At 37.5% G+C, this 15989-nt stretch overlaps 1 protein-coding gene across 6 annotated transcripts in view; it reads left to right on the top strand.

Annotated features, from left to right (window-relative positions):
* Nucleotides 1-15989, top strand: part of TMEM131 (transmembrane protein 131) — a 241469-nt gene that overhangs the window by 63644 nt on the left and 161836 nt on the right. For 4 of the 6 annotated variants that reach the window (XM_024242528.3, XM_063713349.1, XM_024242527.3 and 1 more), the window contains exon 2: nucleotides 6617-6678. In XM_024242528.3, coding sequence (XP_024098296.2) covers nucleotides 6617-6678 — 62 coding nt within the window. Of the gene's footprint in view, nucleotides 1-2120; nucleotides 2317-4103; nucleotides 4545-6616; nucleotides 6679-15989 lie in introns of those variants that run through there. The other 2 variants (XM_054547227.2, XM_054547228.2) reach the window with 2 other exon arrangements.

The following is a 15989-nucleotide window of genomic DNA, read 5'->3' as shown; positions in this document are numbered from 1 at the left end:
TACTTATTACCTTTAAGAAGGACTTTTCTTTTTGAGTCCTTGGGGTTTTTACATAAACAAGTATGTAGCCTGCAATTAGAGAGTTTTATTTCCTTTCCAGTGTGTTCGTCTTTTTTCCTTGCCTTGTTAAAGTGGCCAGAACTTGTAGCACATGTTGAATAGAGTGAGAGCCACATCCTTGACATGCTCCCAGTCTCAGGGCCTACCAGTAAGAAGGATATTACCTAGAGGTTGAGATTGTGGTAGTTCTACATTTCTCCTATCTTCTTGAGAGTTTTTATCATGAAGAGGTGTTGGGTTTTGTCAAATACTTTTTCTGTGTCAGTTGATATGGTCATGTGTTTTTCTTCTTTAGCCTGTTGATGGGGTGAATTACAATGATCAGTTTTTGAATTTTGGGTGAGTCTTGCATACCTTGAATAAAAGTCACTTGGTCATGATGCATAATTTTATACATTGCTGGGTTCAATTTGTAATTTTTTTTTTTGTCTAAGTTAATGAGTTGTTTTGTAGTTTTTAAAATAACATGTATGTAGCATAAAATTCACCATTTATAACTATTTTAAGTGTACAATTCAGTAGCATTAATCACAATGTTATACAAACACCACCATTCTTTTCTCATTACCCTAGAGACTCAGTAACCATTAAGCCACAACTCCTCACTTCCCCCTACCCTGTTGCCCAGTAACCTCTAATCTACTTTCTGTGCCCGTGAATTTGCTTATTCTAGATTTTTCATGTGAGTAGAAGCACAGTATTTGCCCTTTTTTGTCTAGCTTATTTCACTTAGTATAATATTTTCAAGGTCCATCCATATTGTAGCGTGTATCAGAATTTTATTCTTTTTTGTGGCTGAATAATATTTCATTATGTAACTGCCATGTTGATCCATTCATCTGTGATGGACACTTGGTGTTTCTGTTTGGAGACTTTGGGTACTGTGGTCACGCATCACTCAATGTGGAAAACATCCTAAGTGGTGTTAGGCCATTTAATCATTGTGCTAACATAGAGTGTACCTACACAAACCTAGGTGGTATAGCCTACTACATACCTAAGGTATATGATACAGCCTATTGCTCCTAGACTGCAAGCCTGTACAACATGTTACTATACTGAATACTGTAGGCAGTTGTAACACAATGGCAAGTTTTCATGTATCTAAACATAGAAAAGGGTACAGTAAATACAGTGTTATAATCTTATGGAGCCACCATCATATATGCAGTCCATCGTTGACTGAAGCATCATGTGGTACATGACTGCATTTAAATACTTTGTTTTAACAGCCTATTTAGGTTTATCATATAGGTCCTGACTAGGGCCTACTGTTTTGGGCTGTAGTTCTAGTAATAGCTTAGTTTTTAGAGCATTTGCAGTGTGAGCTTCAGAGTTTTAGTGATTTTCTGATACTGAAGCTGGTAAGAATAGTTGGTGGTTCTTGAGCATTAGTTCTACATTTTATAACTGAAGTTTGCAGATCTTTTTAGATGACTTAGATACTTTAGGATAAGGTGAAAATTAATTATGGTATTTTGTCTTTAGCTGTAAAATTAATTTTGAAAAACCTTTCTGGCTCATCTTTTTAGATGTATGGTGTATATCCTGCACATCTGAATTACATAGGATTATATTTTGAGTTTTAGTAAACAACATGGGCATAGCTTCTTTAGGAAGTTGATGATATTGAGTGGTCTTGATAAAATATGGCTTATATGAGTTTCCTTGTACTTTTAATATGGCAAGAAGACAAGTATATGTTACATTTTTCAGATAATAAAACTAATGAGGGAAGAAACAAAGCTTTGATCGTAAAATGTCTTTAAGCTTGAAGGGATCCATGTGGACCTAGTCCAGGATGTTTTAAAATTGCTATTGAGCCCTTTGTTGAAACAAAATATTGAGCAAGTGTAACTATAAAAGAGATATTGATGTCTTTAACAATGTTGAATTCTAAAATAGTAGTGTCTTTTTTTTTTTTTTTTTTAGACAGGGTCTTGTTCTGTCACCCAAGTTGGAGTGCAGTGGCACTATCTCAGCCCACTGCAACCTCTGCCCTCTGGGCTCAAGCACAATGTCATTATCCTAACCAGAATTTCTTATCTTATGTTTTTCAGACTTGCTGCTAGGCACAGATTATTGACAAGCAAACCAGGAACTTTTACAGATTGTGATAAGAATTAAGATAGGGAATATAATAGAGGATAACCGGGCCGCTCTGAGAAGCCAAGGAGGGCCACACTGTGAGTGGGGTCAAGGCTGAGACTTGAAGGAGGAGAAGACGCCAGCCATAACAACAGCACGCTAGGCAAGGTGACTCTGTAACACAGCTTTGGGGACCCTCCTGAGGCCTGCCTGTGTGGCCGTTTCTTCTGTTCCTAGTTTTTGTAGAAGAAAGTTTAAAAATCACTGATTTGACTAGTCCAGCCTTCTCCTTTTGTGGGTTAGGAGATTGTGAAGCCTAGAAGGTAAAGATGTGCAATGACAACCTAGGTTCCTAATGCCTGATACCACCCCCCACAATATGGCATATATTTTTCTACTAGTTATTTACAGCATTTGTTTTTTTCATGAGTTATTTTAGATATATTAAAATTGCAAATTATATTTATTCATCAGTTGTAATATTCAGAAAAATATCTTCACCTAAAAGAAAAAACAAAAACTTAGTAGACAAAGATTTGTCTTTAAAGTGAAAGATATTTTTAATCTTAACTAAATGAAATAGGAAAGTAAACAGTTTGTGAACTTCTGTTTTGAAAGCAAGCGTTCCTATTTTGAAACAACTGACACATTGATATTTTTACACTGATTATAAATGGCTTTGTTACTCACAGACAGCTTAGAGATGTGGTTCGGTGTGAGGAGCTTAAAGTAGATCTTACTGAGCCCAGCTTCAGAGTAAACATGAGTAGAATCATAAAAACCAGAAATGTTCTTTCCTTTATAAATCTTCCTTTCCTCACTTATTGTCAGAAATATATGCCCAATTTAAAAAATTTGGTTGCTAAAAGGTGCTGTTAGTCATGAGCATTCTGTAAAGTTTATTTTGAAAGTAAATAGGGATGGGTTTAGAAGCACAGATTCACATTGCCAAAATTCATACTTTTCTCTAGCCACTTTCTTGCTGAGTATATCTCACTGTGTCTATTTCTTTACCTTAAAATGGGATCATAATGTCTGTGTCATAGCGTTAGTTTGAATTTTAACAACAGTGATCAGTAATTATTAGTTTATTTTTATTTCAATTACATTTGTTTGATGCTTGGACTAGGGAACATCAGGAAAGCTTGAGAGTCATTAACAGTATAAAATTAGGGGAAATATTTTTGGGAGAGGAAGCTGTTACTAGTTGTGGTTTTGAATCTGGAGATGTGATGACTGACTTTTGTTACGTTTTATATTTTATAGCTTAATAACTTTGCATGTGAAATGATTAAGTCTATATCTAGTGTTCTATTTTTTAGGCATATAATTGAAAGGTATTATAATTGGCTGTTAAAGCAAAATATGTTAATTTGTTTTATGCCAGAGTTGAATCCTATTTATCTCTACATCTTTTAAGGAAAGCTAGCAATGTTTAACATAGTATTTTCTTTTTGAGACTTTATAATCAGCTGCTGTTATTAATTTTTTTAACTAACATTGATATTTTTAACATAACTCGTATTTTTAAAAATATGAATTCATAATTCACAATAGAATTTTTATATATTTTTAAAGCTTCTAATTTAAAAAGCAGCATACCCAAACTACTGCCTTTATGTAGTTCTCTTCAGTTAGATCAGCATTTTTTTGTGGCTCAATGGTGGGAACTCATTCAGTGGTCGTTCTATTGGAACTCTAATAGCAGCCACCTGTAGCTCGTTTCCAGTTGTTTCTTGTTGGTTTCCTCTGCCAATTAGACATAAAGCTTCTAATTAGAGGCCCTGACTTTATGTCTTTTATATTGCGAGCATCTGGCTGTTCAGTTATTTCTTGTTAGTTCATTGTGTTCTTATGTCAATAAATTTGTCTTCAGTAGGGAATAACCAAAAAATTCTCTGGATCCTGTGAAATTTCAGTTTGTGTTAAAAAGTGGGGGGAACAGGTGAGGAATGGGATGGGTGAGCTGAGCAGAGCCTTTTATATTCATAGTCCTTGTAACGAGTTTATCACTTTACTTAGAGACATTCTAAGTATACTGTGTCAGTAATTCTGTTGGAGCCATTAGCTCTGATCTTGATATTGAAATTCCGCTATAAGCCAGGACTAGAGATAACATAACCAGAAAAAGGTCATTTGCATCAGTAAGTACAAATGCCAGTGCTTATTGTACCTGAGCAAAAAGGTGGGACATCATTCATGCTTTCAGTATTTATTGAATATTCTCTATATGCCACAGACTGGTAGGGGATGAATAGAGGTGGAGCAGGTCGGCACTGTCATTGAAGAGAAACACAGGAAATGGAGGACAGGAGTTTTCCCAAAGTAAAATCAGGATGTGACTACTAGACTAAGGAGAAAAGGATGCTTGGCAGGCAGAAAAAGCATCCAACGAGGTAATGTAATCTAATTAACTAGTATCTTATTCTGCTGCTTGACTGTCCAGTTTTGTCATACCAGAACAGCCAGGTACATATATGGGACAGTGAGTGTCTTCCCTGAATTCCAAAAGACCAACAAATGGGAGTCAGCGAATTCCATATTAAGCCAAATGAAATATCACATAGTTGAAATTCTGCATGTGAAATTTGTCCCTTTTCTCCCATTTATTCAGCAATTTATAGCAGTATGGGTTTATGGATATTTATACTTTGGGCTACATCTAGTACTACTTCATTTTGTTGCTCAGATTGTTTCAGCTTTGGTCATTTGGGAGCTCTTTCTGTTGATTCTTACCTTCCTTTCTCTATCCCCATCAGTGTAGGATTTGGGTGGTTTTCTCTATTTTTTACTTTCCGGCACTATAGGATGCTCCATTCTCATCTCGTGTATTTCCTGCCCCTGTCCTCAAATCAGCCATTGCTCCAGGAAGCCCTGGTTTGTTTTATTGGAAAATAATATTAGAACACAAGATCTGAGTTCTAGATGTGTTCTTTGCTATTGGCATGTCATTGCTTTAGGCTCTTAGAGCTGACAGAGCAACGAAATACATGTATGTATACTAACCTATGAATATACACATCTATAAATATTATATGTATGTAATAATGTATATGTTTCACTAAACATGAATTCATACTGATATCACCAACTCTCAACCATTACCACCTGGATCATTTTGGCCTCCCCACGTTGTTTCTGTATAAATTGCTATTCCAACAGTGAGACACCTGGCTCCCAGTATCCACCATCTGTGTACTTAATTGTTCGATTTCAGTGTACATGTATAGTGGCATCAGAATGGTTAACCCAAACTCCTGTAGGAAAAAGCATTATCAACTAGAATACATTGCATGTGTATGGTTTCTTTTGCCTTTAGTCTTACAGATTCTACTCATTTCCAGAATTACTTAGGTGAGCACTCTCCCCTCTCCCCCCACTTCAGTAAGGTTGATTCATTCATTTGTAATACAGTTAAATTGTTTTGTCATTTTATGCATTTCATCCTGGAGTCTCCCAGTCTCCTAAATAAATTTTTAAAATTTGCATACATTTAGATTCACTTTTTGTGCTGTGAAGTTCTGTTTTGACAAATGCATCATGTCCTGTATCCACCATTACAATTTGATAAAGAATGGTTTTACCGCCCTAAAATATATTTGTGCTTCACTTATTCAACCTTTCCCATCTCCCCCGATCTCCTAGCAACCACTGATCTTTTTACTATCTCCATAATTGTGCCTTTTCCAGAATGTCATGTACTTGGAAGCATACAGTATGTAGCCTTTTCTTTTAGTAATATTCCATTGCATAGATATACCACAGTTTGTCTATTCACCTTTGATGGCCATCTTGACTATGCCCAGATTTTGGTGATTATGAATAAAGCTGCTTTAAGGAATTGTATGTAGATTTTTGTATGTAAGGTTTCAAATCAGTTCAGTAAATACTAGGAGCATGATCGCCAGATTGTATGGTATAACTATGTTAGCTTTTAAATATATTACATTTGCATTGCTGTTTCTTGGATCAGAATAATCTTTTGCTATTTTCCCTGCCCACTTCGTCACCAAATCCCTTTGACTGTTGATCCCAGGTCATATCATCACTACAAAAGAGCAGATGATACCAAATTTCAGCTGATCATTTCTTGGGGGAAATATAATACTGTAGTGATCTTTTCTGTATGCTTTTGATATTTTCAATTAATCTATCAGGGAAAATAATTAGTTGCACCTTGTTAAATTTGACTATTTTGTGCTTTCTCATAATATAACAGTAATGGATATTTTGAAGTTGATGCATATAGCCTGTAGATTGTTGAAGTTACTTTGTTATTTGTTTTATTTTAAAGTATTTCTTAGTTTGTAAAATTCTGAAGTGTTAGTCATATTTTTCTTTTTAACCATCACCATTAAGCAGTCCATTTTTAGATATAAAATTATATTAATTAACTTTAAGGTCAAAGATGTTATAAAAATCAAATTTATGTTCCTGTAAATGATGGTATATTTTGTTTTCTTCACAGCATTCATTCAGTCAGAGAGCATAATAGAAGTACTGCGTTTTGATGATGGAGGGCTACTACAGGTAATTTTTTTTTAAGTAGAAAAGTTATTGTTAAGCCTTGAATAATATCTGGTTGTTATTTTTCTTTTAAAAATGTAATTGGTTTATCTGAAATATATTTATATTTTATGAGCTTTGAAGATAGGTCAGTAGAGTCTTTAGTAATATAAAAACCTCCATAGTTACGTGAGTTATCTTTTAGATTAAATATTTCTTTAAAATGCAAACTCATTGTGGTATTAAAACCTTGTAAATAAGTACATCATCAGTCTGTGGCAAGTGTTTGTGCCTGTAGATCTGAGGGGAAGGGTTCAGATCAGGACCTGGGGTTCTCTTCAGATCAGGAGCAGGGGTTCTCTGAGTGTGAATTCAGATGGAAGATCTCAAAATATTTATCTAGAAGAGAACCTCTCTAGAGAGAATAAGTACTATAGATTTTACCTATACTGTACTTCTACTTGCCATCCTAAGTCACATCATTAAATATACATAAAATTTGAAAGTATAATACAATAAATATCTTGTCCTTCCTTTCAGACCTAGTTCACATATCACCATGAAGCCTATTTCAGGCTTCCCAGCTAAAAATCAGTTTGAGAATTTCAGAGCTGAAAGAGAGAGTAAATGCCATCTTAACTAACCCTCTGATTTCTTATGGCTAGGTGTTTTCTCCTTTCTTACAAACTTTTATTATATTCTGTGCTTGTCCTTAATAACTTTGTAATGATAACTTTTTTTTTCAAGTAACATGCTGTTTGCCAGCATGACTGATAATTTTTTAATTAGTTTTATATTCAAGGGAAAACAATGCTTAGGTTAGGAAAGGTGATCAAGATCCCATGACTTTGTGGTACTGGCACTGGCACGAGAATCCCAGTGTTCTCTTTCTAGATGTGATTGTTAGTCTCTTTATTACGTAATACTACCTGTAGTATTTTTAATTTATTTATAAGTAAGTGGCCTAAATAATTTTGGAAAAATATTTCCTGTAGTTTATAATAAAGGCAGGAAAGTAAAAATTAAAATTAAATCAAGACAATAGAGAAAATAATTATACTAGGGACATGGAACAAGATTTTTATTTGCATTTTAGCATAAATTTAGATTACATTTTATACATTAAACCAGATGAAGAGAGTGAGAAAAAAAGTGATAGATTTTAAGAATCTTTTTCTCTGGCAATGAAGCTAGTAAGTCTTTTGGAAGACAAACTTCTCTTGCTTCTAAATTTTTTAATAAATTTATCATTCTTTACGTAAGAGGTGTTGAGAAATATAATAGAGAGTGGTTGCATAGTATTTGCCTAGAGTCAGCTTTGTATATTTTAAAACTGAATAAAAACTGAACATAATGAGCTCTAATTTTATAAAGCCTTCCTACTAAAAAATGATCTTAAGTCTCTTTTTTCTAGTTCTTTAATCTGTTTCAAGGTGAGAACTTGGAGAACCTATGAGAACAAATGTTTTAAATATCTCCCTTTAGGTGGTTGTTTATAGGATCTGGATGGCAGGCAAATCAGGACTGAATTTCTGGAAAATTCCCTAACTGTGGTTGCTCTTTATTGATTGAGGAAGGATTTGTGTCTGTTAGGAACTGGACATCTAGGTTGCAGGTTGATAATCCATTCTAAAAATTCTGGAGCATGATTTGTATTTTTGCTGAGGGAGGCTGCTAATCTGTATCTAGATGGAGTTGGTTATGGAAAAGCTTGTGAACTGGGATGTGATTCACTAATAGTCTTTGGATCTGCTCAGATGCTTGGACAGGAGCTTGGGTGAGATCTCAGAATTCTGTGGCAAAGGTAAATTTGGTCTAGTGAAGTGTTGAGGGCAAGTAGTATCAATTGGTTACTTAAGCCACAAAAAACCTAAGACTCCTACAGAATGTCTGATATTGAGATGCTATATAATATAGTATATGGCCCCTAAATAGCTGAATATAAGACCCTTTTGAATAGATGTAAAATTGTTCATTTTAATGTTGAAGAGTGTTTCTCAGAAACAATTTTTATTTTGACATAATGTTATCTTTTTCTGACTATAATTTATCAATAGGTTTAACGATTTTAAATAACTCCTGATTTCTTATGCTATGATTAGAACAGAAAAATATACATGTAGCATTTCTATGGCAGAATATATACCCTTTCTCTAATTTAAATTTAAGCTAAAGCAGGGAGAGTGTCAAAGCAACAACCTTGTTTTACATTATTTAAAATGTGAATTTTGCCCAAGAACATTCCTTCTTAGATCTGCAATTCATGTACATTCATGTGGCTTGGCTCATAGTAATTTTTTTTTTTTTTTTTTTTGAGACGGGGTCTGGCGCTGTCACCCAGGCTGGAGTGTAGTGGTGCGATCTTGGCTCACCACAAGCTCTGCCTCCTGGGTTCACACCATTCTCCTGCCAAGGCCTCCCAAGTAGCTGGGACTACTGGCGCCCACCACCATGCCCAGCTAATTTTTTTGGTATTTTTAGTACAGACGGGGTTTCACCATGTTAGCTAGGATGGTCTCAATCTCCTGACCTCATGATCCGCCCGCCTCGGCCTCCCAAAGTGCTAGGATTACAAGTGTGAGCCACCACGTCCGGCCAACTCATAGTAATTTTTTTAATCCTCAAAAATCAACTGATAAGAAATCAGTAAAAAATAAATTTTAAAAATTGCCAAAAAGATTAGACTTGTTTTCTTTATTTTTAGATAAGGAAAATTAGGTTTATGGAAGTTAAATAATTTATTCTTTAGTACTCAATTGCTAGAGCAGGAATTCAGTGTCCAGTAAGTACCATACTCACCATGTCTAATTTCAGAACTCTCCACGGCACGGTGCATGTGCAGTGCTCTCAGATATTCCATGGGTTCGCACTTGTTATGAATAGAAATTATAACCCCCATAGATCATGTTTTCTATAGTTGATGCTTTGGCCATTGTCATTCCTGTTTGGCTGGACTAAGATTTAGCATCCAGAATACATAAAGATCAGACAGTTCCTAAGATGACACAGACTCTGAGGAATCTGCATCTCAACAGAAGAAATCCACATTAAGGCTATAAACACAGGATGCCCTGGTCAGGTATCTCAAACCATCATTCCCATCCTAACTGATCAGAATGGTTGGCTCTTCTAACCTATTCCTTTGAAAGATTATAAAATGGAATAACAAAAGATTCTTTCATTTACAAGCATAATTTAATAAACCTGAATCTGCTTCCTAATCAAACTTTCTTTTTAAAAAAAATAGAGGCGGGGGTGGACGCGGTGGTCCACGCCTGTAATCCCAACACCTTGGGAGGCTGAGATGGACTCGCTTGAGTCCAGGAGTTCAAGACCAGCCTGGGAAATGTAGGGAAACCTTGTCTCTACAAAAAAATACAAAAAATTAGCCAGGCGTGTTGGCACACACCTGTGGTCCCAGCTACTCTGGTGGCTGAGGCAGGAGGATCACTTGAGCCTGGGAGGTCGAGACTGCAGTGAGCTGTGATTGTGCCACTGTACTCCAGCCTGGGCAGCAGAGTGAGATCCTGTATCAACAACTACAAAAAAGTGTTCCCTGAGTTCAAGTCCCTTAAATTTACTTTGCACCTCATTTTAAAAGGGGTGTTGAGAGTCCTGAGCTAAAGTGGTGGGCAAAGCCCCCATTATTGCCCAGCCATTCCTCCTCTAAGAGGTTCACGCCCTTGGACAAAGCCCTCAAAACCTGGAGCATCTCAGCCCCAGCTCCGCATTGGAATCACCTTGAGAGCTTTAAAAATTTCTGGTGACAGGTACTTTCCTAAGGGCATTACAGGAATGAACTCACCTGGGCCTCACCAGCAATGGATGGCACGGTACCCGAGGGTCCCATTGTACAGGTGGTAGGATGTGGTAGGGACAGGGGCCAGGTGTACCACAGGCAGGGAGATGGTGGCTGAGCTGGGGTAAAGAATGCATGCCTGTCCTCACAGGGCCAGTGGACCCCCACGTCCTGACCTTGGAGGTCCACAGAGCACATCAGAGCTTGGCCAGCATATGGAGCTCCACAGCTGACTGACCACACAGGTCATAGAGACAGGGTCTCACTCTATTGCCCAGGCTGGTTTGCAGTGGCGCAATGACAGCTCACTGCAACCTTGACCTCCCGGGCCCAAGTGAACCTCCCGCCTCAGACTCCAGAGTAGCTGGGACTACAGGCACATGCCACCATACCCATCTAATTTTTTGTATTTTTTATAGAGGCAGAGGTCTATGTTGCCCAGGCTGGCCTTGAATTCCTAGCCTCAAGCCATCTGCTTGCCTTGGTCTCCCAAAGTGCTGGGATTACAGATGTGAGTCACCATGCTCGGCCTCTAATCTAACTTTTTTTTTTTTTTTTTGAGATGGGGTCTCGCTCTGTCATGCAGGCTGGAGCGCGGTGGCGCAATCTCAGCTCACTGCAAGCTCTGCCTCTCGGGTTCACGCCATTCTCCTGCCTCAGCCTCCTGAGTAGCTGAGACTACAGGTACCCACTACCACGCCCGACTAATTTTTTGTATTTTTAGTAGAGACGGGGTTTCACCATGTTAGCCAGGATGGTCTCGATCTCCTGACCTCGTGATCCGCCTGTCTCAGCCTCCCCAAGTGTGGGGATTACAGGCGTGAGCCACCGCGCCCGGCCTAATCTAACTTTTTTATATGAAGATAAAGCTCAGGAAAAAAGCTAGCTCTGTATTTTTTTCACTATAATAAACAGAATTCTGCCAGAATAATAAAAAGAATTTTAAAATTTTGGAAAGCAAGCTCTAGAATGTTTGTGAGTTGAAAACACAAACAGAATTTTTTTTTTTTATTTTTTATTTTTAAAGACAGTGTCTTGCTCTGTTACCCATGCTGGAGGCCAGTGGCACAATCATGGCTCACTGTTGTCTCAACCTCCCAGGTTCAAGTGACCATCCCCCCTCAGCCTCTCAAGTAGCAGGTACTACAGGCACATGCCACCACATCTGGCTAATTATTAATTTTTTATAGAGGTAGGGTCTCACTATGTTGCCCAGGCTGATCTCAAACTCCTGGGCTCAAGCAGTCCTCCCATCTCAGCCTCCCAAAATGCTAGGATTATAGACCTGAGCCACTATGCCTGGCAGAATTTTGTCTTTTAAAACTTAAAGTCCTATTTTATTTTATTTTTATTTATTTACTTTTTTTGAGATGGAGTCTCGCTCTGTCACCCAGGCTGGAGTGCAGTGGGCAATCTCAGCTCATTGCAGCCTCTGCCTCCTGGGTTCCAGCAGTTCTCTTGCCTCAGCCACCAGGATTACAGGCGTGTGCCACAACACCCAGCTAACTTTTGTAGTTTTAGTAGAGACAGAGTTTCACCATGTTGGCCAGGTTGGTCTCGAACTCCTGACCCCAAGTGATCCACCTGCTTTGGCCTCCCAGAATGCTGGGATTACAGGTGTGAGCCACTGTGCCCGGCAAAAGCCATGTTTTATAAATGGAATTCTAACCACTTAATTAGAGAATCTATATTGAGCCTTCTTGCCAAGAGTATACGATTTTGATTCATTTTTTTTTTCTTTAAAGTGTTTATTGTGAGATATAATTTACATATAGATGCTTAAATTTGGGGAGGGAATGCAAGGCAAACGCCTGTGTAACCACCATCCAGATTAAAAACTAAAAACAGGCCAGTACCCTCCAAAGTTTCCCCTCAAGCTCTCTCCTAGTTACTACCCATAAAGTTAGCCATTTTCCTGAATTTTATAATAATTGCCTTTCCCTGTAATTTTAACATCTGAGTGTATATCTCTAAATACTACAGGGTCACATATTTTTTGAAGTTCATACAGTTTGTATTTTTTTTTTCTGGCTCCTTTTTCTCAGCATTACGTTTCTAAGATTCACAGCATTATGTGTTCAGTGTAACTGTAGTTACTTCATTTTCATTGCTGAATAATGTTGCATTGTATGGATATGCCCCAATTTATGTATTATTTCTGCTGTTTATGTGTATTTTGGTTGCTTCTTGTTTTTTGCTATTAAGAATAATGCTGTCTCTTGGTGAACATAATATATGTGTTCAAATGATTTTTTTCTGAGGGATTAGAATGCAGTTGTTGGGTGATAGAGTAGGGATCCCTAACCCCCATGCCATGGACCAATACCGGTCTGTGGCCTGTTAGGAATGGGGCTGCACAGCAGGTGGTGAGTGAACAAGTGAACATTACCTCCTGAGCTCTGCCTCCTGTCAGATCAGCGGTGGCATTAGATTCTCATAGGAGTGCAAACCCTATTGTGAACTGCACATGAGAGATCTAGGTTGTGCGCGTGCCTTAGGAGAATCTAACTAGTGCCTGATGATTTCAGGTGGAACAGTTTTATTCCGAAACCATCCCGCTAACCCCCCATCCATGGAAAAATTGTCTTCCATGAAACCGGTCCCTGGTGCCAGAAAGGTTGGGGACCACTGTCATAGAGTATGTGTATCTTCAATTTTAATAGATAATGCATATAGTTTTCCAAAGTGGTGGTTTTAGTTTGCAAACCCGTCATCAGGAATTCCTCTGCAACAACTTTATAAAGTGTTTTCTTCCTTCCCTACTTCTATTCTGGAGAATGGCTAATGATCTGTAATTTCCATTTTATTTTCGTTTCCTGATTTCTCATAAAGCTGAGCAACTTTTCATGTTTACTTGGCCATTTGGATATCTTCCTTTGTGACATCCATTAAGTCTTTTACCCATTTTGCTGTTGGTTTGCATGTCTTTTTTCCCATTGTTTTGTAGAGGTTCTTTATAAGTTCTGAATACAAGCTCTTTACTGGAGCCGTAACCTCACACCAGTAACAAAAATCAGTTCCATTACATGAGTTCTTTATTGGTTACATATATTGAAAATAGCTTCTCTCACTGGATGGATTGCCGTTTTGGCTTATGTAATGGTGACTTTTAGTGAACAGAAATTCTTAATTTTAATGAAGTTCAGTCTGTCAGTATTTTCCATTATGGTTAATACTTTTTATTTTGTATCTTGTTCAATGTTTTTCTATCCCAAGGTCGTGAAGATATTCTCCTGTATTCTAGAATTTTACTGTTTTGCCTTTCACAGTTAGCTCAAATTCTGTCTGGAATAAATTTTTGTTATTGATGTGAGATCAAGATTTTATTTCTTGTATTTGATTGTCTCAGCATCCTTTATTGACTGTTTCCCAATGTTTTCTTTCCCTGTGACACCTTATTCATAAATCAAGTGTCCATATATGTGTGAGCCTGTTTCTGGGCACTGTATTGGATTTCTTTGGCTTATTTGTTTATCCTAATACCAGGGTCACTGTTTTAATGACTATAGTTTTTAAAGTTTTGATATTTGGTAGAACAAATCCTGACACTTTGTTGTTCTCCTCAGTAATGTCTTGGTTATTCTCAGTTCTTTGCCTTCCATATGTATCTTTTCAATTAGCTTTACACACACACACACACAATTGGGATTTTTTATTAGTGTCACTCAGAATCTGAAGATCAATTTGGCAAGAATTAAAAATCTTTCAGAATTTTCAGTATTCAGTCTGACAGTCTGAGACAGTATATTTTTCAACTTATTTAGGTCTTCTTTATCTCATAATTTTATATTCTGCATAAAGACCTTGAACATCTTTCAATAGATTTATTTCTGGGGCTTTGGTATTTTTTTAATACCAAAGTGACATCTTTTCAAAATGTTCGCTTTTTGTGATTATTAGGTTGAAGCATATTGCTGATGCCCAGCCTTTATTGATCTATAAAAGTGGCAATTTCATACGACTCAACATAAAATGTAGAAATGTGGTTGCTTTTAATATATTTACTGTGTATCCTGAAAACTTGCTAAATTACTTATTGATTCTAATAACTTAGCTCTAGATGCTTTTGAACGACCTCCATAAACTATCATAATCTGAGCTTGATGACATTTCTTCAGTTTGACACTCAAAATCAACTGTCACACATTCTACCTTTTATTTTTCTTACCTTAACTTTACTAGCTACAGCCAGTATGATGTTAATGTAGTGCTATTTAGTAGTCCTCTTTGACACTTTCCTCATCTCAGAAATATAACCTTCAATATTTCACGGTTAGATACGATTGTTTCTTCACTGCCCACTTTGCCACCCCCACCCAAGATAGCCTTTATCACATGTCAGTTTGAGTTCTCAACAAGATCCTGAGACAGAGTTAGGAGTGCAAGAGATTGAGGGCTACTGCCTGTGAAAAATAAGCTAAAGAAAGCAGGATTGGGCAAGGAGAGTCTCAGACTGTGATGCAGAATCTCAGCCAACCCAGTGGGGAGCTCTGGAGCAAAGATTGCCCATTGGAAGCATCCTGCACTGGGTAGAGTTGGCCAGGCCCTAGTACACCTGCTGTGCTCATTCATTGTCTGGGAGGAGCCCAAGAAGAACGTGACCTTACCTTAAATGCCACAGTTGATCCCAGAGGATATAGGTGGAGGCTGGTAGCCAACAGTGTTTTTCACAACTGAATGCCAAGTTCTTCCTTGTAGGGAGATCTGAGCAGTTCATAGAAAAAATATTGAAAATCAAAGCCAGGCTGGGCGCAGTAGTTCACACCTGTAATCCCAGTACTTTGGGAGGCTGAGGTGGGTGGATCACTTGAGGTCAGGAGTTCGAGGCAAGCCTGACCGATATGGTGAAACCCTGTCTCTACTAAAAATACAAAAGTAGCCAGGCATGGTGGCACATGCCTGTAATCCCAGCTACTCAGGAGGCTAAGGCAGGAGTATCGCTTGAACCCGGGAGACGGAGGTTGCAGTGAGCCAAGATCGTGCCATTGCACTCCGGCCTGGGCAACAAAGGTGAAACTCCATCTCAAAAAAAAAAAAGAAAAGTCAAAGCCAAAGAGATACATTCTAAAAGCAACTGGAGAAAAAGAGAGACCTTCAAAGAAGGTAGAATTAGCCTGACAGCTGACTTATAAACTGAAACAATGAGAGGCAAAAATAATATATAATAAAATTTACTGAAAAAATTTGCCAAACTAGAATTCTATACCCAATGAAAATATCCTTTACAAATGAAAGTGAAATAGACATTTTAAAATAGATAAAAATGGAGAGAATTTATCACCAGAAAATTTGTGCCAAAGGAAATAATACAGTCTTTAGGCTGAAGGTAAATGATTTTAGAAGCTCAGAAATGCAAAGGAATAAAGAACATTAAAAATGTTTAAGTGTGTGGGTAACTAAATGAATGTATACTCTATAGAACAGTAATAATAATGTTTTGACTAATGCAGTGTGGCAGAACATTTTGGAACCAATAAGGCCAAATCATATGAAGCTTGACAACTTCTACCTGGGTCTGTCAGTTTTGGAACATTTC

The sequence above is a fragment of the Pongo abelii genome, chromosome 12 (assembly GCF_028885655.2).
Source record: "Pongo abelii isolate AG06213 chromosome 12, NHGRI_mPonAbe1-v2.0_pri, whole genome shotgun sequence".
Taxonomy (NCBI): domain Eukaryota; kingdom Metazoa; phylum Chordata; class Mammalia; order Primates; family Hominidae; genus Pongo; species Pongo abelii.
This window is presented reverse-complemented; position numbering and strand designations above follow the sequence as displayed.